We start from the raw sequence: 21,498 nt of genomic DNA, 5'->3' as shown, positions 1-21,498 counted from the left end.
GCCGCCAGCGGGCGTGAGCCACTCCGGCAGCGGCGTCGCCTGGGCCAACCGCACCGCCCTTGCCTCCAGCTGCCGAGCATTGGCATCGGCGCCGACAGAGTCGCGCGCGCTCTTGACGACTGCGGCGAGGGAGCAGTTCGAGCGGTTGGCGGCCGCAGGCAGGCTGTGCAGGGGCAGCACGCCCGCCGCGTTGCCGCCGATGGAGACGGACGCGGCCATGCGCGAGAGCAGCCAAAGGTGTGACGCCGCTCCGGGCGAGCGCAAAGCCACCTCCGCCATCAGGGCCTGCAGCGCCGCCGCCCACGCCGCCGCCTCCTCGTCCGAGCTCGTGACGCGCAGCACGCGCAGCTCGCCCTGGAGATTGCGATGCCGCACGCGCACAGTGCCCAGCCCGCCGCCGCGCGCCTCGACGGCAACCTCCGTCACGAGCGGGACGAAGACGCGGTCCCTCGACGACCAGGACCAGCCGAGCGCAAGGGAGGGCGCGTCGAGGACGACGAAGCTCGGCACGGACGGCTCGTAGAGGTCGTCGATCACGACTCGCCCCGCGAGGCCGGCAACGAGCGGGTGGAGGTTTGTGGGCGTCTCGGGCGGCATGCCGCGGCGGCGATGCCACAGCGCAAAGGGCCACCTCGTCGCGAGCTGGACGAGGTTGCGGCGCGGCAGGACGGCGGCGCCGGCGCGTCGCGCGAAGGCGCAGAGCGAGGCCGCCTTGCGCGCGAGAACGCGCCAGACAAGGGTCTGCGGCGAGATGGAGTGGGCGCGGGCCAGCCGGATGATGCGTGGGGAGTGGTCGTGCAGGTAGAGCTGCAGCGCGGCGAGGAGGAGGTGGAGGAGGAGGAGCCCCATCCCGAAGAAGGCAAAGGTGGAGAAGAGCTCCGCAGGGGAGAGGCCAAAGCTGTCCTCGCACACCTTCGCGTCCTGCTCGCACATCTTGAGCAGCAGCACGGTGAGGTAGACGACGACGAGCGAAAGGTACGCCATCGTCGCGAGCCAGTTGTCCTCGCTGCGGCGGAAGGGCTGCGTCGCCATCTGCAGCGAGAGGAAGAGGATCGAGACGAGCAGCGCGACGAGCGCGCGCGCCTCCTCCAGCCTCTCGTCGATGAGCAGCACGAAGCACGTGAGCGTCAGCTTGCGCAGCACCTCTAGCACCTCCCACAAGGACGCCTCGGGCCTGTAGTCGGCCCAGAGGAAGCGCGTCGAAGCGACCCACTTTGTCGTCCGGCCGGCGCGGATCGCGCGCTGGTGAGCGAGAAGCAAGACCAGGTAGAGCACCGGCACGCCGACGGGCCAAAGCGGGGAGAGTCCGAACGCCCAGTTCTTGAGCCGCTGGTGCGCCGGCGTGCTGCACTCCAGCGAGTAGTCCGCCTGCAGGAAGGACCGCGTCTCGCCCGTGGCGTCGTCGTAGACGAATGCGTCGCACAGAAACGAGGAGAAGATGAGCGCCGAGACGGCGGGCAGAAGGAGGAAGGTGGCGTAGAGAACCAGCGGGAGCACTCTGCAAAGCGCAGAGACGAGAAAGACGGAGGCGCCGGTTCCGCGGAGCTGCCCCTTTGCGTGGGCGACGGCGGCGTTGCGGATGGTCCACGCCACTGCGGCGAGACCGATGACGCCCCACGGAGCGACCGCCGCCCCGATGAGCTGGTCCAGCTTTGAGCCGTAGCAGGCGGACGGCACCGCCAGGTCCATCACCCGCGCCGCGGCGGTCAGGGCGGACATCACGTTTTCCATGAAGCTGCCGACGAGCGTCTCCGGGACGCTGAGCGCGTAGACGGAGGGGATGGCGGCGAGGCACTGGTAGAGAGCGACGAAGATCTTTAGCTTCGACCCCGTGCCCGCGCGCTTGAGAAGCGCGGCGAGAGAGCGGCCGGCTCGCAAGACCCTCCTCGCCGCCTTGTGCCGAGGCTCCCAGCTGCTCCGGAGGAGGGCGATCGCCGCACAGAGCAGCCCCAACGCGATCACAGCCGCGGCGGCGAGCGAGGCGGGGCGCCATGGCGGAGGGCAGTCGACGCACTCCCTGCTGGCGACGCTAAAGTACTGTGCGACCTCGAGGCCCTCGCAAGAGCCGGAGCGCTCCCCGCCCCGCCTGCAGGAGCACACCTTGCACCGGGGCCCCTCGTGGCGGTAATCGCAGAGGTCCGAGGCGGCACCCTCGTCATCGCCCTCCACCTCGAGCCGGCGCCTGGAGCTCGCGCTGCCTTTCGTCGAGCCCCTGCACGCGTCGGAGTCGTAGCAGCGGTAGAGCTCCGTCGTGCGGCTCGAGCCGCGCCAAAAGTCCCTCGAGACGCCCATCGTCGCCACCGTCGTGTTGCGCGAGCACTCGGCGTTCGGCGGGCAATCCTTGCAGTACTTGGTCGGATTTTTGAAGATGTCGGCAGCGCTCTCGACCAGGTAGTAGCCCTCTTTGCAGATCGAGCAGGTGACGTCGCCGCGCCCACTACTCAAGGGATAGGGGCAGAGGGTGCATTCCCCCTGGCCAGGGTTGGCGGCGTACGTGCCTGGAGTACACTCGTCGCACGATACGCTGCCGGCGCCAGAAGTGGTGCCGGGCTTACAGAGCTCGCACTGGGAGAGGCCAGGCGTGGCGGCGAAAGCGCCCGGCGAGCACTCCGCCGGCGGCGCAGCCCCACCGCTGCACGACGATCCCGCCGGGCAGTCGAAGCAGTCGGGATCGCCGTCATCGTCGGTGGCGTTGGCGTATGTGCCCGGCTCGCACGCTGCGGGCAGCTCGAGCGACGCGCCAAGAGGACACAGGCTGCCAGGCTTACAGCGGAGGCACTCGGCTGCGCCGCTCGCCTTCTGGTAGAATCCGGCGGAGCATCGCTCGCACTTGGAGAGGCCAGGCGTGGCGGCGAAAGCGCCCGGCGAGCACTCCGCCGGCGGCGCAGCCCCACCGCTGCACGACGATCCCGCCGGGCAGTCGAAGCAGTCGGGATCGCCGTCATCGTCGGTGGCATTGGCGTATGTGCCCGGCTCGCACGCTGCGGGCAGCTCGAGCGACGCGCCAAGAGGACACAGGCTGCCAGGCTTACAGCGGAGGCACTCGGCTGCGCCGCTCGCCTTCTGGTAGAATCCGGCGGAGCATCGCTCGCACTTGGAGAGGCCAGGCGTGACGGCGAAATGGCCGGGCTCACAGGGCGCGCACGCGTCGCCGCTCTCCGCTCCCCGCGTCGCGCTCGCGGTGCCGGCGGGGCAGAGCTCGCAAGCGGCGCTCGAGTTGGAGCCGTTGTTCGGGTTGAAGCTGCCTGCGGGACAGGGCTCCCAGACCATGCTCGTGGCGGCGCCCACTTCATTGCAGGAGCCGCCCTTTGGACACGGCTCGCAAGACGACTGCCCGACAGCCGCCGAGTAGCTCCCCGGAGGACAGGCGAGGCAGTCCGCCTGGCCTGTGAGGGGCTGATACTGGCCCGGAGCGCACGGCAGACAAGCATCCTCGCTCGCCGCGCCGCGCGCCGGCATCATCGTGCCGCGGGGGCACGGCGTCGGGTCGGCGGTGCCCTCGACGCAGTAGCGGCCTTGAGGGCACTGCCCGCTGCAGGTGGGGCTGCTCAGGTCGGTCTCGTTCCCGAAGAAGCCGGCGGCGCACTCCTTCAAGCAGCCGGTGAAGTCGCCGGAGAAGGCGTCCTCCCCGTCGCCGCTTGTCGGCGGCATGTACTGCCCGCGCTCGCAGATCCAGCTGATGGGCGCGTTCGAGCTTACGGTCGTCTCGCCGACGTTGCCCTCGAAGGCGGTGCCGACGATGAGGGCGGTCTCACTGTCCGTGTCCTGGGAGGCGTACTCAATCGCGGCGCCCTTGTCAGCCTCGTTGCGCTCAAAGGCGGAGCCCCTGATGACGAGGCTCTGCGACAGCTCGGCAAATAGCCCGCCGCCGCTATTTCCCGCTTTGCAGCCCGAGACCGTCACCGCTTCGAGGCCGAGGCGGCTGCCCTGCTTGGAGGCGATGCCGCCGCCGTCCCCGCCGGCGAAGGAGTTGCTGATGGTGACGCCGCGAAGGACCGCCTCGCCGCCCTCAATCACAAGGGAGCCGCCGTCGCCGTCCGCGGCACCGTTGACGAGGGTGATGTCGCCCTCCAGCGTCAGGCGGCAGCCGCCCGAGACGAGGAAGTGGCGCGACATGCCCTCGGCGTTCATGATGGCGGTCGAGCCTGGGCTGCTCTGGATCGAGACTTCGATCGGGGTGCGGCACGACAGCTCGCTACCGCCGAGAAGGAAGAGTGCGTCGCGCTGCAGCTGCAGCGACACGTTAGCGCTGGGAGCGCGGTTATCCCCGCCGCCACACACGCAACAATGGACCTTGGCCCTGCCCTCGCCATTGAAGTCAGTGCTGCCGTGCTTGTTGCACCGGTTGTAGGATGAGTACTTGTCACAACCGTCGCCCTCGCCATCAAACCAAGCTATTCCGGACGATGCACCAGGGCGATCCATGCAGAGGCCCTCGGCGTCTTTGAGCCGCTTGCGCAGCTGGTCGACGGTCTCGACGAGCTGGGTCGCGGGAGTGAGCGGCGGGAGCGGCGGCGGAGATGGCGGTGATGGAGGGGACGGTGGCAGCGAGGGCGGCGAGGGCGACGATGGCGGCGAGGGCGGCGGAGGCGGCGAGGGCGGCGGCCAGCACACCTGCGATGCGCAAAACGCTGGGGGTCAGCTGCATAAGTGGGAGGCTAGGGCGATTGGCGAGCTACACCTTCCAGGGGGGCTTGGGCTTCTCGGGGAAGGAGAACCACTTGATGGTGGCACCCGCAACCACAATCCCTGTCAGAGAAGTGCCATCTCGAGCCATGATCCCTGAAAGGTCCGGATGGTTCGAGCAGTACTCCTTGCCGTTCACCTTGAAGTAGTCTTTCGCGTGGCCGCACACTGAAGGCTTCTCTTTGCCCCAGCCGCCAGTCCCATTCAAACCGCCTTCGACAACCATCAGTGGGTGGCCTGGGACATTGACAATGCTGCACTCGAGTCGAGGACCGTCGCCAGGTAGTCCGCTGCCCCGAGCAAGAGACCGACGGCTAGTGGGGCGTTTGGAGCCGGCACCACGAGGGTAGTTTGGCGACGTGACGCAAACGCCGCCGTCGGTGAGAGCGCACGGGCCGACAACCTGGACGCTCAGGCCAGGCAGATGCGGCGGCGATGGCGGCGGGGGTAACAGAGGCGGCGGCATCTGCGGCGGCGCGTTGGCCCAGCAGATCTTCCAGCCGGCCGCGGTCGCATAGTAGTCCGAGCTCCAGGTGAGGTTGCCATCCAAGGGAACGACCCCAGACGGGCCAGAGGTGCCGCAGTACCTCACGCCGTTGACGATGAGGTAGTCGTAGTAGCAGTCGTCTGTGGGGTCGCCGTTCCCGTCGTAGTCGTTGTAAGGGCTATAGTCTCCCTGCACGTCGAAGGCGAGGGAGACCAGCGGGTTGGGCGGCACATTGGTGAACTCGCACCGCTCGTAAGGGCCGTACTTGTCCGGGTAGTTTGGCGAGGTGGCGCAGGCGGCGCCGTCGGTGAGCGGGCACGGGCCGTCGACCTGGACGCTCAGGCCTGGCAGGAGCGGCGGGGATGACGGCGGTGACGGCGGGGGTGGCGGCGAAGATGGCGGCGGCGGCGGTTGGCTAGGAGGCGGCGGCATCTGCGGCGGCGCGTTGGCCCAGCAGATCTTCCAGCCGGCCGCGGACACCGAATAGTCCGAGACCCAGGTGATGTTGCCATCCAAGGCAACGACCCCAGTCGGGCCAGAGGTGCCGCAGTACTTCACGCCGTTGACGACGAGGTAGTCGTAGGGGCAGTCATCTGTCGGGTCGCCGTTGCCGTCGTAGTCCAAGTCAGGGTCATCGTCTCCCTCATACGGTGACGGTGACGGCTGGATGTGCGCTATTACCCCTCCCCCACACACGCAGCACTTATCGGTGGCCATGCCCTCGCCGTTGTAATCAGTATTGCCATAGTCTTCGCACCAGCCGTTGGCTGAGTAAGCGTCACACCCGTTGGTGCCGTCGAACCAAATATCTCCAGATAATGCACCCGGGAGATCCGTGCATGTTGGCGACAGCTCGGGAGACGGCGACACGTCGAAGGCGAGGGAGACCAGCGGGTTGGGCGGCACATTGGTGAACTCGCACCGCTCCTCAGGGCCGTACTCACCGTCCAGGTAGTGTGGCGAGGTGGCGCAGGCCCCGCCGTCGGTGAGCGGGCACGGGCCGTCAACCTGGACGCTCAAGCCGGGCAGAAGCGGCGGGGATGGCGGCGGTGGCGGCGGGGATGGCGGCGCGGGTGGCGGCGGTGGTGTGCAGCACGTGTTGCCAATCTTCTGGCCTCCACTCGCGCACTGCGGATAGAAGCCCGCATCGGCGGGCCGCGCCCACGTGCCGCCCTCGTCGATCGCGATCTGCAGGGAGAGGGTGTAGCCGCTCGCGCAGCCGACCACGTCAGAGTTGCCACAGCAGTCGCCGTCGACACCGCCGTCTTCGAGGCACACGCCCTCACTCGGCACGGCGCAGTCGACGGCCGGTGCACACGTTATCTTGATGCCGGTGGATCGGGCCTCGTCTATCGCGACGCACGTCTCAAAGGGCATGTCGGAACAGCGCTCGCCACCATCGAACTGATCCACGCAACTGTCCATCGAGCTGTCGGAGCACACGTGGACGAGCGTCTCACTGGTGGCGTGCATCCCCCAGTGCGTAAAGTCGACGTCAAAATACTGACCCGTCAGCACCGAGTCCGGAGTCGCCACGCACGTCCGGTCGGACATCGCCGACGTCACGGCAGGCGAGCCGCTGCAGTCGGTGTTCGTGAAGATCTGAAAATCGAGCGTGTCGCACTCGAGAGCCTGTAGGCGTGCGGCGGAGCAAACCAGCAGGAAGACCACACCGTGCCGCGAGCCCATTCCCGTTCGGGATGCGAAAGAGCGGAGCCGCGACTCCATAGTAGAGGAGTTGCCGTTACGTCGAGCATGGCTGCGGCCCTCCACCCTCCCATTCTTGATCTGCTGCTGTCGCAGCAGCCCGATGCATGCCGCGAGCAGCGCCAGCACGGCCGCACAAGAGTAGAGAAAGAGCAGCGAGGCCGCCTCGATCTCTGAGTGGGCCGTGGCGGTCGTGAAGCTCTCCTCGGGTAAGGGGTCGCCGATCTGGGTCGCGCCGGAAGTCTCGTCAAAGGAGGCGAGCTCGGCGTAGATGAAGGAGGCGCAGCATGGCCGCGAGCCGGCGAGGTCACTTGAAATGGAGAGGGGATCGGTCGACTCGGTCGTCTTCGAGTCGGAAACAGGTCGCACGAAACGGGTCGTCTTCGAGATCTTCCAGCCGGCCGCGTTCGTCGAATAGTCCGAGCTCCAGGTGATCTTGCCATCCGATGGAACGATCCCAGTCGGGCCAGAGGCGCCGCAGTACTTCACGCCGCTGACGACGAGGTAGTCGAAGCGGCAGTCGGCGTAAGGCTCCACGTCGAAGGCGAGGGAGACCAGCGGGTTGGGCGGCACATTGGTGAACTCGCACCGCTTCTCAAGGCCGTACTTGTTCGGGTAGTGTGGCGAAGTAGCGCAGGCGCCGCCGTCGGTGAGCGGGCACGGGCCGTCGACCTGGACGCTCAAGCCAGGCAGATGTGGCGGGGATGACGGCGGAGGGGGCGACCGCGGTGGATCGGAATTGTCGAGCCGACGTCGGCGTCGTGCCGCGTCGCCCCGATGGTGGAGGCATGCCTCCGGAAGAACAAGCGTGCCAACCGGCGCCCACGTGCTGCTTTCGCCCACGTCTTGCAGACAATCGCAGCCGGACTGGCAGAAGCACCAGCATCCCTCGGAATCGCAATGGTACTCGACGTTCGTCGTGGTGGGGTGAGCTCCTTCGCAAGAGTCAACGCAGCGCTGTCTGGAGCAGTCCGAGGCAGGTCCACGGCACACAAAGGCGTCGAGATCGCTCGTACACCGACCCGCTGAAGGGAAGCTCTCCCAGGTTGAGCGCGTCGCCTGAGAGAAAACCGCTCCCGGCGTCGTCGCCGCGCCTCCACTGCCGGGCAGGCCGAAGCAGAAGATCAGAGCAGGCGGCAGCATCGTGATGCAGAGATCTGAGCGGCTGCCAAACTGGGGCCGCCGACACAGCTCGACTTCAGTTTTCTTTTTTAGCTAAACTTGGAGCAAACTTCGAGTGAATAGAAACAAGCGAAGGCACACACAACATGACGCCAAACACACGATTGCACGCACCGCGCCGCACCCAGTACCCCGCGCCCGCCGCCCCCCCACCGCCCCGCCTAGGTGGGAAAGAGATGAATGAGGAGATGGGACAGCGAAGGAGGAGCCCAACACGTATGGGAGGGTAAAGTTGTGCGTCACGCTGCCCGGCGTTTCTCACTTTCCGGGACAGCCCCGCCCTTGTGAGGCAGGAAAGTGACGACTACCTCTAGCCCGTAGCCCGATGCCGATCATCCGGCTCGCTGGGTGCGCTTCTTAGCTCCCCGGCCCTGGATGTGAGGTTAATGACTGCACTCCAAGTGCTCCAAGTACCCCGTACGCCCGGTTGCATCATACCCCATCCATTCCCCCCTCCTCGTTCCCCCCTCGGCGAGAGACGTTATCAGTACTGCTATGTATACGTACCGGCCCATTATGCACCCGTGTGTCCTGCCTATGCATTGGCAGGGTCAGACGTCGCGCGAATGCATAGTCCATAGCGTGTCTTATGCAATACGTACGATGTTTTCGCCTTTATGTCATAGCAAACAGTGCAGCGCTGCCGATGTCGCATTGGCGCTATGAGCTATGCATTACGTATCCGTATTATGCATCACTCAGCGGCGCCTGCACGTGGGAGGGCTATGGACTACGCATTACGTATCCGTATTATGCATCACTCAGCGGCGCCTGCACGTGGGAGGGCTATGGACTACGCATTACGTATCCGTATTATGTATCAAGCGCCGAAAGCCCGCCGGAGAGGGCTATGTACTACGCATTACGTATCCGCATTATGTATCAAGCACCGAAAGCCCGCCGGAGAGGGCTATGTACTACGCATTACGTATCCGCATTATGTATCAAGCACCGAAAGCCCGCCGGAGAGGGCTATGTACTACGCATTACGTATCCGCATTATGTATCAAGCACCGAAAGCCCGCCGGAGAGGGCTATGTACTACGCATTACGTATCCGCATTATGTATCAAGCGCCGAAAGCCCGCCGGAGAGAGCTATGTACTACGCATTACGTATCCGCATTATGTATCAAGCGCCGAAAGCCCGCCGGAGAGAGCTATGTACTACGCATTACGTATCCGTATTATGTATTCAAGCGCCGAAAGCCCGCCGGAGAGGGCTATGTACTACGCATTACGTATCCGCATTATGTATCAAGCGCCGAAAGCCCGCCGGAGAGAGCTATGTACTACGCATTACGTATCCGTATTCTGTATCAAGCGCCGAAAGCCCGCCGGAGAGGGCTATGTACTACGCATTACGTATCCGTATTATGTATTCAAGCGCCGCAACCCTCCGCCGGGTTGTGTGTGAGAGCTGGGGGGGAGTCCGCTCCGCAGCATGTAGCCCTAACACCCCCCCCCCCCTGGCCCAGACCCTAACTTCGCGCTGCCGCTAGGGCTGCCATAAGTTGGCTAGGGTTGTATGTGCGCTGGCATCAGCGGAGCTCGCTGGGCTATTTCCGGGCTTATCACCGACCGGGTTGAAACTAACCCTACCTTTTCTATTCTATCGGCTCGCTGCGCTCGCTCTAAAAACGAGCTCGCTGGGGCTGCGCCCCATCTCGCCTGTCTACATCATACATAATGCATAATACACAATGCATAATACATAACATACGATGTGGACTCCCAGTGCGTAATACGTAATACGTAATACATAATACATAACAGACGATGTGGACTCCCAGTGGCAGTGCATAATACATAATACATAATACATAATACATAATACATAACACACGATGTGGACTCCCAGTGCGTAATGCAAATGCATAATACATAATTCATAGGAGTTATGTGACACTCGGTCGTAATGCGCATCCATTCGCCTATGTATTATGTATCTGTGTTATGCATTCACGCGCCGCGACGCGCGAGGGTGGGAGAGAGCGACGTATTTTGCAAATACGTAAATGTACACGCCCTAGGGTTATGGATCGGTAAGGATGCATATCACGATGCGAATGCATAGGGGGCAGAGTGCATATACATAACAGTACTGATAACGATTGCTCGGCGAGCCGATGATCGTCGAGCCTCTGTCCTGCGCGCCCCCGACACCCCCCCCCCCCACACACACACACCCGCCGCCGCCGCGCGAGCGCCGCGGCCGGCGCGCGGCGGCACACCCAGCTCAAAAGAAAAAGAAAAAAGTCAAGCAGAATACCAGCGGTTTCTTTTTTCAACGTTCTTCGCCTTCCTTTGCTTCGCCTTCCTTTTTTCTCTCGTCGACAGGCTGTCAGGAAAGATGTGGAATCGCGCCTCGCGGAAACAGGCGAACACACGCCAATAGCGGCTAACGTGACCCCGTGCTACGTATCCTCATCACCCCCGCCACCGGCCAGCCCGGCCGGCGAGAGCTGGCTGAGTATCTCCGCCTCGAGCTCGTCGAGCGCCTCCTCCGCCTCGCTCGCCCCGCCGCGCGTCACGGGCAGGTTCGCGTCGCCCGAAGCCAAGTCCTGTCGAGCACCGGGTGTCAGACCCGCTGGAGGAGTGCCTTGTCTGTGCGTGTCTGTGTGTCGCTCCATCCCGACCGTCTCTCCGCCCATGCCTCCACCCATACCTACCGCGTCGGTGTCCCCGTCACTGCTACCTCGCCTCTCCCTCTATCCACCACCTCGGCAGGGAGGATGAGCTCGAGCGACTCGCGCCGCAAGTAGTCGGCGTGCGCGCCTGCAGAGGGGCTCCAAGCAGATCCAGTGGGCGTGTCTAGCCGTCCCTAGTGCGGCGGGGGGTCTTGCGCGCCCGCGGCGCTCGGCGGCAACAGACGCGACTCGACGCCGAGGGCCACAATCCTACGTCGTGTGAGAGCAAGTCAGTGGGGTGGGACGACCAGAGGCCGCTAGCAGATGCGCCCCCGGGGCGTGGATGCGACGGACTGCAGCCGAGAGCCTCTCTTCTCGGGAGCGACTTCGGAGGTGTCTTCCGCGCATCTGGCGCCCTGATCTCGTCTGTCGAGCGGAGCGCCACGTCGAGGTAGAAGAGGGCCTCGAGCGGGACGACCATCCCGAGGTTGGCGCGCAGCTTGCTCAGCGCCTGCGCCGCGTCCGCCTGCGCGCCGCACCGCCTCCAGCCGCACGCGCCCCACTGCCACCCGATGGCCGCGCGCTGGTCGGCCGTGAGCGAGGCCGACGCCGCGAGGAGGGTGGCGGCGCGCTCGAGGGCGGGCACCGTGTCCGCAGGGAGCAGCGCGCCGAGCTCGGCCCAGCGCTGCGCCTCCGCCAGCGCCCGCGCCTCCCGAATCGCGTCGCGCACCCGCACGACCTCCTCAAACGCCTGCCGCGTCTGCTCCCGCGTCGGCGGCGAACGGCGGAGCTCGCGCCAGTCGGCGTCGAGCGCGGCGCGGCGCGGCGCGAGCTCGTTCTGCGATCTGAGCCGGTACAGCTCGTCGCCCTCGCGCAGCTCGTCCGGTCGCGGCGCCGTGGCCAGCCTCTCCGCCTCTCCGTGCACGAGGCCTGCGATGGCCGCACCGGCGCCCACGGTCCAGGCCCGGAGCGCAATTTGCAGCGCGTCGCGCCGCGTGCGCGAAGGCGACGGCGGCCGATCGGCTCGCCCGAGCGGCGCGGGTAGCACGGCGCACGAGGACGCCGCGAGGCTGGGAACCAGCCCGACAGAGGAGAGCATTTAGGGGAAAAGATTCAAAACGCTGGGGTTGTGTGTTTTCTTTCTTTCTTTACATAGGTTCGAAAAGAATTTTAGTATCTCGCCCCTCTCACAGCAGACTGGCTCGGACTGGCACTACAAATGGCACAGCAAGGGGAAAGGAAAACGCGAGCGTGCATCCGGGTTCCTTTTTTGAGCAGGTGTGCCGCCGCGCGAGCGACGCTCCGAGATCGCCCGAGATAGCGCGGCGCGGCGGCGGGGGGGGAGCGTGGCGTGGAGCCCCGAGATTGCGCGAGATTGCCCGAGATCGCGAGGCGCGGCCCGAGATCGCTCGAGATCGCGCGGGTGTGTGGCGCCTTGGCATATCTCGGACTCGGCGAGGTGGATGGGCTGGGAGCAAGGGGGCGGAAGTGATCAGTGCGGTAGATCAGTCGGGGCGCAAGAGGTGGCCTGTGAGCCATCCGGCTTACATTACCCTGCGTTCTTGCACATGGAGTGCAAGATACTCGTTCTGTTGCCATCCCAAACTGTCACTCCCCTTTCTCCCGGCCGGGGTGGGGCGCGCGCGCGCGGGGGCGACGGGTGTGCGGGATGTCTGTGGGCCCGAGCGGCGATATGCCATGTCCGCCTTGCGTTTGTTTGCTTAACATCGAAGGCAACACACCAGGCCCCAAATGACGTGTGAGTGTTAGAGTTGTTTGGTATTGCTAAAAATCTCTCTCTCTCTCGAAGGCTAAGCTCAAAAGAAAACGTGCCGCTTAAGACCCATCGTTTACAAAAAGCACCCCTCTTCGCTCGAGCCTCTTCGTTTCTCTTTTTTCTGGCCAAAGCTTTTTCTTGCACGAGCGATGCCTTAAGGCCCTTAACTATAACTTGGCTGCAATGTGTATCTCGCGAGACCTCGAGAGAAGGCCGCCCGCAGGCCTCCCCGAGGTTCACCGAGGGCCCAAGTGCAAGTCAAGAATTGGCTTTCTTTTGGCGGGCAAGCCCTTAACTGTAATCCGTGTGTGAGCCACTCAACGAAACTCCGCAGGACCACACACCCTCGCACCACCGCACAGGTCCCACCTTAGCGACCACCCCCCAGCGGGAGCGACGAGAGGATGTGCTCTCCTCCCTGCAGCACCGCCTCCATCAAGGCCGGCGGCGGCAGAGGCGAGGGCGGCGGCGAGGGCGGCGGCGGGGGCGCCGGTGCGCAGCCGGCGGTCGGCTTCAGCCGCCAGCTCTTTGCCCAGTGCGCCTCGCTCTGGCTGCACCTGTACGAGTCGACCCACTCCCGGTACCGCGAGACTCGGGTGTAGACGCCGGGCGTGAGCGGCTCGGCGCAGCCAAAGCCCCAGGAGGTGACTCCGACGAGCACGGGGACGCCGTCGTCGCCGACGCGGAAGAGTGGCCCGCCCGAGTCGCCCGCACACGCGTCCACTCCGCCGAGCAGGTTGCCGGCGCACATCTCGGGCCCGTCCAGGTACGGGCAGAGCCCAAGGAAGCCAAAGATGGGGCCGCAGAGCAGGGCGTTGCACTCGCTCGAGCCAAAGGTCCTGACCTCGGCCTCGTGCAGCACGCCGGGGGTGATGGTGGTGCCGAACAGTGGGTAGTACGACGGGTCGTAGAGTGCGCCCCATCCGGCGACGGTCAGCTCATTGCCGGGCCCGCTGTTCTCGCCGTGGTCCAGCGTCGCAAAGGCGATCTGGTCGGAGCACTTGACGGCGTCGCTCAGGACCAGCAGCGCGAGATCGTTCTGGACGGTGTCTGGGTCGTACTCTGGGTGCGGCACCAGCTGAGCCACAGCCACGGTGTCGCCGCACTCCGGATTGTCCACCTCTGGGTCGAGATATTCGGGCTGGTCGGGCCCCATTGGCGTCGAAAGGGTGTGACGCGAGGACGAGACCTGGTAGACTGCGGGATTGCTGCTCTCGGTGATGCAGTGGGCCGCAGTGAGGACCAGGTTGGGCGACACGAGGCTGCCGCCGCAGAAGAACTCGCCGTCCTTCAGAAGCGCAACGACAAACGGATAGCGGTTGAAGGAGGTCTCAACGCCGCCGACGACGCGCGGCCGAGGCTCCTCGAAGAGCCGCAGCGGGAGAGCGGTCGCGGCCGTCGCCAGGGAGAGCATGAGTGATCAGGGGGCGGTGTTTTAGGAGCTCAACGAGTGAGCAGTGCGGCTCGGGGTTGTGCTTTTGTGTGAGCAGTGCAGGCAAGCTCCGACGAGCGCGACTTGGCTGCCAAGGATGTCGGTGTCCCGCATGAGCTTTTTTTTTGCGCCTTAGGGCCGCACCGCTAGCTCAGCCGCCTCGCGCTCTGCTCGCCTCGCAGCCTCCTGCTCAGCAGCCAGCCGCGCCGCCAGGCTGGAAGTGGACGCAGTACTACGACGCGAAGTGGGTCAAGAAAGCCATAACGCGGCTGGTGCTCGTGGAAACTTAACAATCTCTCTGGAAACTTTGGGTGGCATTGCGCCGCCCACCAAGCAGTTCCTCCACGTGTTCGCCAAGGAAGCGGTGGGCACCAACACGGTTCCGGACGGTGTAATGGGGCGGCGTCGGCGAGCGCCTCCTCCTTTGTCGTCGTCCACCACACGCAGCAGATCTCCATGGCGGCGGTGGCGGGCGACGCCGAAACCATCAACAAGCAGGCGCGCAAGAACCAAGATGCGTACCAACTTGATCAACTCCCCCGAGAGTGCCAATTGGGTCAACGTCAAGAACAAGCAAGAGCAAGTAACGGGTTGTCACGCGTGCCCGTGCCGTTAAGTTCCGCGGACGTGGGCCCCTCCACCCTTCATGTACGGATCACGTACTCGAGTAGTCTCCACAGACGCTGTCGTGGGATCGCTTGTCATGTGGGCCGCCGGTTTGGAGCACTTGGTTTTTTTCGACTTCTTTTTTAACTTTCGCATGCTCAGCACCTGGACGAGGTCACATGGACAACCAAGAATTGGCACGGCCTGCAAATGCAGCGTTTGTCAGTCGTCCTCCACACCGCTGTGGCGTGGCAGACGGTGAACGAGCTAGCGTGCGGGGAGAGCGGCATTGTGCATGGTGCGGAGTGCATTGCCGTTCTTAACGGAGTCGCTTAGGCGGCTCCGGTGGTGAGCCGGTGTGTGTGCCAGTCCGCGCAGTCCGCGCCCTTGTCGTGCTGGATTAATAATTCTTTTTGACTGAGGCGCTGAACGCACCACGACTCGAGGCAGAGAGGAAGAGCTCTACTCTCCGACCACTCGTCCGCAGCAGATGGCTTCAGCCGCCGCCGCCGAGGAGGAGGCGACTCTCGAGGCGCTCGCGTACACGCTCATCCGCATCACGTCTCTGCTGCTGCTCGGCTACGTCTCCGCACGGCACCTCCTGCCACCCGGCGCGCAGAGCGGCATCAGCGCCTTTGTCGGCACCCTCGCGCTTCCTGCGCTGCTCTTCTCCTCCATCGCCATTCTGCAGTGGGATGCCGTCGACTGGACCATCGTGGCCGCAGTCATGCTCGCCAAGGCACTGACCCTCGCCTGCTGCGTCGGCGTCGGCGTGCTGATCACCCCTCGCCCCGCAAACGCCGGGGCCGAGATCCTCAACGGCGCCGTGCTTGCTCTCCTCGCCGTCTCTTCGGACGACCTCGGGCTCGGCCTCCCCGTGATGAGCGCGCTCTACGGCCGCGGCTCGCGCTACGTGAGCCAGCTGTTCGTCATCGTGCCGCTGCACAACCTGTTCGTCAACCCCGCCCTGCTCTCGCTCCTCGCGCTCGGCTGTGCACAGCGCTCCTCGGCCGGAGGAGGCCGCGCCGAGCTCGGCCCCATCCTGCGGGGCGTGCTGCGCGGGCTCGCCGGCAACCCGCTCGTCCTCGCCGTCCTCGCCGGCCTCGCCACCAACCTCGCAGGCGACACCACGCCCAACCTCCCACTCCACCTCGCCCTCGACCGCTCCACCACCCACTCCACCTCGGTTTCCACCTCCCGCGAGGAGAGGCGCGACCCGAGATGCGAGGAGCCTGCTCGGAACATTCTCGGAACCTTCTCGGAGCTTTCTGACAGGCGTGGCGAGGAGGGGGCACGCGCCGACGGCGCTGCCGAGGGCGCTGGCGGAGGTCTCGTCTGCGCTTGGCGCGGCTCCACCTCCGCCACCCAGAGTGGTTCCCGCCCGCCGAGTAGAGAATAACAAGTGTGTGTGTCGTTTCTCTGGTCGTCAGGCGTCTACCCGCCCCGCCGCCAAGTGGTTTCGCCTTGCGTGCGTGTGTGATCATTCCGCTCTCTTTGCTCAGGCGACGCCTACCCCGCCACGGTGCTCGTGCTCGCGGGCATGGCCTCGGTGGGCTCCTCCCGCCCGCTGGGCTTGCACAGCCTCACGCCCCTCCAGCCACCTGCCAGGGACCCGGCTGAGGACCCTCTCCCAAGGTTGGCTCCTCCGAGCCGCTGCTGTCGGCCCGCTCGCTCGCGACTCCGGCGCCCGCCCTCGTCGTCCAAGCCCGCCGCCGGCTGTGAACGCGGCGTCTCTTCACAGCCCATCGACTGTGAGCACAGGCGCTCGCCGTCCTGCTCAAGTGCGCCGTCTTCCCGCTGGCGACGCGCACGCTCGCCCTCGCCCTCGGCCCGCTCGTGTCCGGAGCCGCGACGCCGACGGCGACGACCCGCCTCCTCGCCCGCTCGCCGAGGAGTGGCGCGGTCGGGCCACACACCCACAAACTCACCGGCTCTCCGTACCCCGATGGCTTCAGGAGACGCTCGACTTTGCCTTCCTCTACGGCACTCTCGCCACCTCCAACGTCGCGCTCGTCATCGCCTCCTGCTACGAGCTCGCGCCAAAGGCCCATATCTCCCCATATCTCCCCATATCTCCCCATATCTCCCCATATCTCCCCATATCTCCCCATATCTCCTGCTACGAGCTCGCGCCAAAGGCCCATATCTCCCCATATCTCCCCATATCTCCCCATATCTCCCCATATCTCCTGCTACGAGCTCGCGCCAAAGGCCCGCAGCCGTGCTGTTGTGATGTAGCTCTACCACCGCAGTGTCACTGCTACTCGCCCCGTCGCCGTGCTGCTCCTGTGCTTGGACGCATCACCATTCTCACGCGGCGGAGATTGCCTCTTGTGACTTGCCTAAACCTCCGCCTGTCCCCGCGCGCAGACCGTCGGCCTCGTCGCCGCCACCCTCTCCCTCAGCAAGCTCGTCGGCTTCCCGCCCGCCCTCGCCTCCGCTGCCTGCCTGCGGCCCGCGCTTCCCTCACACCTCTAGCCGTGGGTGCAGGCTTCCCGCTCCTCCTCGTGTCCGCCGCCGTCTACCAGCTCTCCTCGCCCGCCAGCGCGATCGCCGTCTCCACCAACCTCGAGCGAGCGACGCAGTTCGCCTCACTCACCCTCCGGGCTCCTCCGACCCCGCGACCCTTCCCGGACCCTTCTCCCCGAACTCTCTCCGTAGCGGCATCTCGCTCCTCTCCTGCGCCATGGTGCTCGCCGGCGGAACGCTGCAGGGCGCGTGGCGGCCAGCTGCCCCCGCGGGCTTGGCCTCAGCCTTGGGCTCGGCGGGCGGGAGCAGGCCAGGCGGCGCCGCGAGCCCAGCGGCCACGGTCGGTTCTCTTGTGCAGTTGCTCACTGCTGCTACTACAGGCAAGGCGGCGCTCCGAGCTCGACGGCGACGCTCCGGCGGGTGGGCGTGCTGGCGGTGCGCTGCAGCGCTGCTGGTCCACAGCGACGCTCAGTCTGCTGTGAACAGCGTCTCTCTTCATGGAGCCGCCGACTGCGGAACAGGCGCTGCAGCTCTGCTGGTCCACAGCGATGCTCTGCGTGAGCGCGGATCGCCTCCGCGCCGCCGCACCGGCCGAAGCGAAGGCCGTGGCTCCAGCTTCACTTCGGTACGGACTGGACTCGCATCCCGTACCGTCTCGAAAGAATGCGCGAGTAGGTGCTCTTCGCCCTCATCTCGAGTCTGCGGTGGGCCGTCGACTCCTTCCTCGTCGCGGTCGCCGTCGCGCCGCGCCTCAGTTGCCGGGCGCAGCTGCTGGCCGCCGCTGCCGTCGCAGCCGCCGCCACGGCGCCGGTGATCGCGGCGTGGCCTGCGGTGTGGCGCGAGGCTGCGCTGCCGCAGTGGGTGCTCAGCGAGGGACACGCGTCGGCGTGCGCTGTCGCCTACCTCGCCTTCGCCCTCGCCCTCGCCGCCGCGAGCTCGCGGTCGCTCGCGCGGGCTCGCGCCGTCTCCTCTGCGAGGCGGCGGGTGGCAGTCGCCATCCACGCGACCACTGCGCTGCGGGCGGCAGGCCGCCAATACCAGCAGCAGGAGGACGAGCCGCAGCAGCAGCCCGCCGACGAGTCGCCGCGCCCGAAGCCGAGCTTCCTCAAGTCCGTGAGCAATTTCGGCGCGGCCCTGAGCCGCAGTCTGGACACGCGGCTCGGCGAGCTGTCCTTCACTCCGGCGGACGCGGCCAGTGCTGGCGCCGCGGAGGAGCCCGCGCCGGGTCGTAAGCCGCACCAGCTGAAGCCGCACCCCGACTCCTCGACTACTACGCCGCCGCCGTCGCCGCCGACATCGCCGCCGCCGTCGCCGCCGACATCGCCGCCGCCGTCGCCGCCGCCGTCGCCGCCCGCGCCTGCAGAGCTCCCGAACAGCGACGGAGCGAAGCCCCCGCCGGGGAGGGGCACCTGCGTCCGCGATGACGACGCGCTTGCGACGAGCCCGGCGGATATATCTAGCGTCGCCGCGGTGCGTGTGCAAAAGCTGATTCGCGGGCGTGTCGGCCGCCATCGTTCCTTCAAGGTGCAGCAGGCGAGTGCCGACGGCCTGGCGCTGCGGCTGAGAATGCTCACGATTCTCTCGATGGTGCGCTTCGCCGCGCAAGCGGCTGTGCTCTCGGCGACCACCCACCCGGCCTCGACGGACTCCGGCGCCGCCCTCCTCTTCGCCTCGCTCATGCTCGTCGACGGGCAGGGCGGCATCACCTTCCTCTTATTCGGGCTCACGCCCCGTCTCAACGCAGTCGGCCCCCTGCTACAAAAGTGCTTGGGGCGCCTGCACGCGGTGAATCCGTACAGCTCTCGCATGAGCTCTCGCGCCCGCTCGGCGGAGCTGCCCAGTGACGTCCGGAGGAGGGCGAAGGTGACGGCGCGTCGCTCGATGCTTTATGCTTAGGCCGTAGCCCAAGCCGTCAATTCTCAATAGCATTTGGGTCGGCAGCGACTGATGAACTGTGAGAGGCGTGATTTCTTGTTGGTTTTCAAAAATCTCTCTCTCTCTCTGATGAAACCGCTCCGGGGTCAGGCTAGAGCGATCTAGCGGCAACGGGTACGACGCGAGTCGTGCTAGTTGAGCCCTGAAGGATGAGGGGGGGGGACTCCTCGGAGTTATTTTTCCGACAAGCGCCTTCGGACAAGCGGTGGTTTGTTTTTTTCTTCGCCATTTTTCCGACAAGCCGTGATTGTTTTCTTCTTTCTTCGCCTGCAGGATGTACTTGATATAATGGCCTCCCACCGCATCGGCGCCCGCCTGTCTGGCCTCTCGCCAGAGCAGCTCGTCGCCTTCATCGACGAGCAAGCGCCTCTCTGGAGCGCCGCCGCAATGCGCGTGGCGGAGGAGCACGCCGCTCGGCTCGTGGAGCAGCCCGAGTGGGTGCTCTCCGAGGTCCTCCTCTCGCCGGACCTCGCCCCGCACATCCTCGCCCAGCTTCCGACCAAGGAGCACGCCGCCAAGGGGACGTGCCGCGCGTGGCGCCGCGGCTGGATAGAGACGCTGAAGAAGCGCGAGAGGCCGCGCCTGGTCGTGTTCTGCGGCTACGACGGCGAGGGCGAGTTTGTCAACTCGCTGGAGCGGTACGACCCGTCCCCACCAATCAGTCGGGGGAGGAGGCTGTGGCCCCGATGCCGACGGCACGAAACTATTTCCGCACGGCGGTGCTCGACGGTAAGCCGTACGCTGTGGGCGGCGAGAATAACGACGAAGGCTGCCTCAGCTCGGTCGAGCGGTACATCCGGCTGCCAATGCGTGGGACGCGGTGGCGCCGATGGCGACGGCTCGGCAAAATCACGCCGTGGCGGTGCTCGACGGCAAGCTGTACGCGGTGGGAGGCTGCATCGACGACGAAAACCTCAGCTCGGTAGAGCGGTACGATCCCGCGACGAATGCGTGGGAGGCGGTGGCGCCGATGGGGACGGCGCGGAGTGACCATGGCGTGGCGATGCTCGACGGCAAGCTGTACGCTGTGGGCGGATTCGATGGTGGCCGCCTCAGCTCGGTCGAACGGTACGATCCGGCGGCGAACGCGTGGGAGGAGGTGGCGCCGATGGCGGAGTCGCGGGACGAGCTCGCAGTTTCGGTGCTCGACGGCAAGCTGTACGCTGTGGGCGGGTGGGATGCCACTTACAATCGCCTCAGCTCGGTGGAGCGGTACGACCCTACGTTGGATGCATGGGAGGCAGTGGCGCCGATGGCGACGACGCGGTACAGTCACGTCGTGGCGGTGCTGGATGGCAGGTTGTACGCTGTGGGAGGCTTCAACGACGGCGACGGCGACTTCGGCACGGTCGAGCGGTACGACCCGGCCGAGAATGTGTGGGAGGCGGTGGCGCCAATGGCGACGGCGCGAGGGGGCGCTTCTATCGCAGTCTTGATGTAGTGCGGTCAGGTTTGTAGCCTGGCGTTCGTGCCCCGTTTCGCGTTTGTGCCGTGGGTGAGCATTTGACACGTACGACGAGTCCCTCAGTACGGCTTTATACGCAGCCAGACGCACGCTAGGACTCGCGCAGTGCGCGGCCAGACCATGCAGCCATGCTTCATGTGCAAGGTGTCGGGTGTGGGTCGCAAACAAGCTCGTCCGATATTCCTCTTCACCTGAGCACGGCGTGGACCTCTATGATCACGCCCTCCGGATCGAGAAAAAAGATCTGGTGCCAGTCGCGAGCGAACCGCGTGCCGTAGTCGGCGTACTGGACGCCGTGCGCGTCGAGGTGGCGCTTGAAGGCGTCGATGTCATCGGTGCGGAAGGCGATGTGGCCTATCGGGCCGACGCCGATCGGGTTGATGGCCTCACCGCTGCGGAAGGCGACGCCGAGGTCTCGCGTAGCGAGGTGCATCTGCATGTGGCCGTCCGTCGTGAAGCTGATGGGCACGTCCGAGCCGGCGCCCGCGGCAGTCATGCCTGTCCGCGGAAACATCTCGATCGGCATCTCATCCATGCGCAGCACATCCCTGTAGAACTCGAGCAGGCCTGTCACCTCGCGACTCACGACGTTGATGTGGTGCAGCTTGGGCGGTGCGAAGGCATCGCTCGCGTGACGCTCCGAGCGCAAATCGGGATTTGCCGCGACGAGCGTTTTAAGCTCGTCCTCGAGGCCATCTCGGCTCTCGCGCAGTTCCGGGTGCGCAGTCTCAAGGCTGCGCAGCTGCTGCTTGACCGATGCGAGCTGCTCCCGGAGGCGGGCGTGCGCCAGCGCTGCGCCGCTGCTTGTGCACAGGTGGCGGCCTCTCGCACTCCCGCCGCAACCGACGCGCAGTAGCGCCCTCATCGTCGTTGTCGGCGTCGCACGTTGTCGGTAGCCGACTTGCACAGCCTCTTCCTCTCGCCAGGTCGTGCCGCTCCACCGCTCCACCGCCACTGTCTCGCCACTGCCGCTGGCACGCCAAAAAAGAAGACTGCTTGAACACAATTTCTAAAAAGAAACTCCGAGAAACGAGAACAAAGGCAAGGCACTGGCGCGCACCACTCCCTTTGTTCTCTTCTCATAAAATCGGAGGGTCGGCCCACGGCGCACGGGAGGACTTCGT

The 21,498-nt window shown here is 65.6% G+C and overlaps 5 protein-coding genes across 5 annotated transcripts; 3 read left to right on the top strand and 2 right to left on the bottom strand.

Moving 5' to 3' along the window:
• Positions 1 to 8,708: 8,708 nt before the first annotated feature.
• On the top strand, positions 8,709 to 9,573 carry EMIHUDRAFT_241564 (hypothetical protein; the record flags this gene model as incomplete). The annotated part of the gene is made up of 6 exons (XM_005773538.1): positions 8,709 to 8,941; positions 9,012 to 9,065; positions 9,136 to 9,189; positions 9,261 to 9,314; positions 9,385 to 9,425; positions 9,563 to 9,573. The coding sequence occupies 6 exons, from the start codon at positions 8,709 to 8,711 to the stop codon at positions 9,571 to 9,573; spliced, it is 447 nt and encodes a 148-aa protein (XP_005773595.1).
• Positions 9,574 to 12,720: 3,147 nt separating this feature from the next.
• EMIHUDRAFT_444563 (hypothetical protein) lies at positions 12,721 to 13,986 on the bottom strand. The gene has a single exon (XM_005773537.1). The coding sequence runs from the start codon at positions 13,879 to 13,881 to the stop codon at positions 12,838 to 12,840; it is 1,044 nt and encodes a 347-aa protein (XP_005773594.1). The 5' UTR covers positions 13,882 to 13,986; the 3' UTR covers positions 12,721 to 12,837.
• Positions 13,987 to 16,491: 2,505 nt separating this feature from the next.
• Positions 16,492 to 18,944, top strand: EMIHUDRAFT_469864 (hypothetical protein). The gene is made up of 7 exons (XM_005773536.1): positions 16,492 to 16,550; positions 16,876 to 16,921; positions 16,996 to 17,089; positions 17,167 to 17,251; positions 17,350 to 17,409; positions 17,496 to 17,576; positions 17,650 to 18,944. The coding sequence occupies exons 4-7, from the start codon at positions 17,192 to 17,194 to the stop codon at positions 18,868 to 18,870; spliced, it is 1,422 nt and encodes a 473-aa protein (XP_005773593.1). The 5' UTR covers positions 16,492 to 16,550; positions 16,876 to 16,921; positions 16,996 to 17,089; positions 17,167 to 17,191; the 3' UTR covers positions 18,871 to 18,944.
• A 253-nt stretch (positions 18,945 to 19,197) lies between these two features.
• Positions 19,198 to 20,469, top strand: EMIHUDRAFT_241558 (hypothetical protein; the record flags this gene model as incomplete). The annotated part of the gene is made up of 2 exons (XM_005773535.1): positions 19,198 to 19,433; positions 20,430 to 20,469. The coding sequence occupies 2 exons, from the start codon at positions 19,198 to 19,200 to the stop codon at positions 20,467 to 20,469; spliced, it is 276 nt and encodes a 91-aa protein (XP_005773592.1).
• A 92-nt stretch (positions 20,470 to 20,561) lies between these two features.
• On the bottom strand, positions 20,562 to 21,239 carry EMIHUDRAFT_117348 (hypothetical protein; the record flags this gene model as incomplete). Its single annotated transcript, XM_005773534.1, has 1 exon — positions 20,562 to 21,239. One exon carries the CDS (start codon positions 21,237 to 21,239, stop codon positions 20,562 to 20,564), a length of 678 nt encoding a protein of 225 aa, XP_005773591.1.
• Positions 21,240 to 21,498: the final 259 nt, after the last annotated feature.

The sequence above is a fragment of the Emiliania huxleyi genome (assembly GCF_000372725.1).
Source record: "Emiliania huxleyi CCMP1516 unplaced genomic scaffold EMIHUscaffold_335, whole genome shotgun sequence".
NCBI classification, from domain to species: domain Eukaryota; phylum Haptophyta; order Isochrysidales; family Noelaerhabdaceae; genus Emiliania; species Emiliania huxleyi.
Note: the sequence above shows the minus strand (reverse complement) of the source record. Positions and strands in the feature narration are given on the sequence as shown.

Excerpts from the sequence above, each read along its gene's own strand:
- EMIHUDRAFT_444563 (XM_005773537.1), bottom strand. The coding sequence starts at position 13,881 with ATGCTCTCCCTGGCGACGGCCGCGACCGCTCTCCCGCTGCGGCTCTTC.
- EMIHUDRAFT_469864 (XM_005773536.1), top strand. The coding sequence starts at position 17,192 with ATGGTGCTCGCCGGCGGAACGCTGCAGGGCGCGTGGCGGCCAGCTGCC. Across the intron at positions 17,252-17,349 it reads CAGCTGCCCCCGCGGGCTTG|TACAGGCAAGGCGGCGCTCC; the intron begins GCCTCAGCCTTG and ends CACTGCTGCTAC. Across the intron at positions 17,410-17,495 it reads GGCGGGTGGGCGTGCTGGCG|GCGCTGCAGCTCTGCTGGTC; the intron begins GTGCGCTGCAGC and ends ACTGCGGAACAG.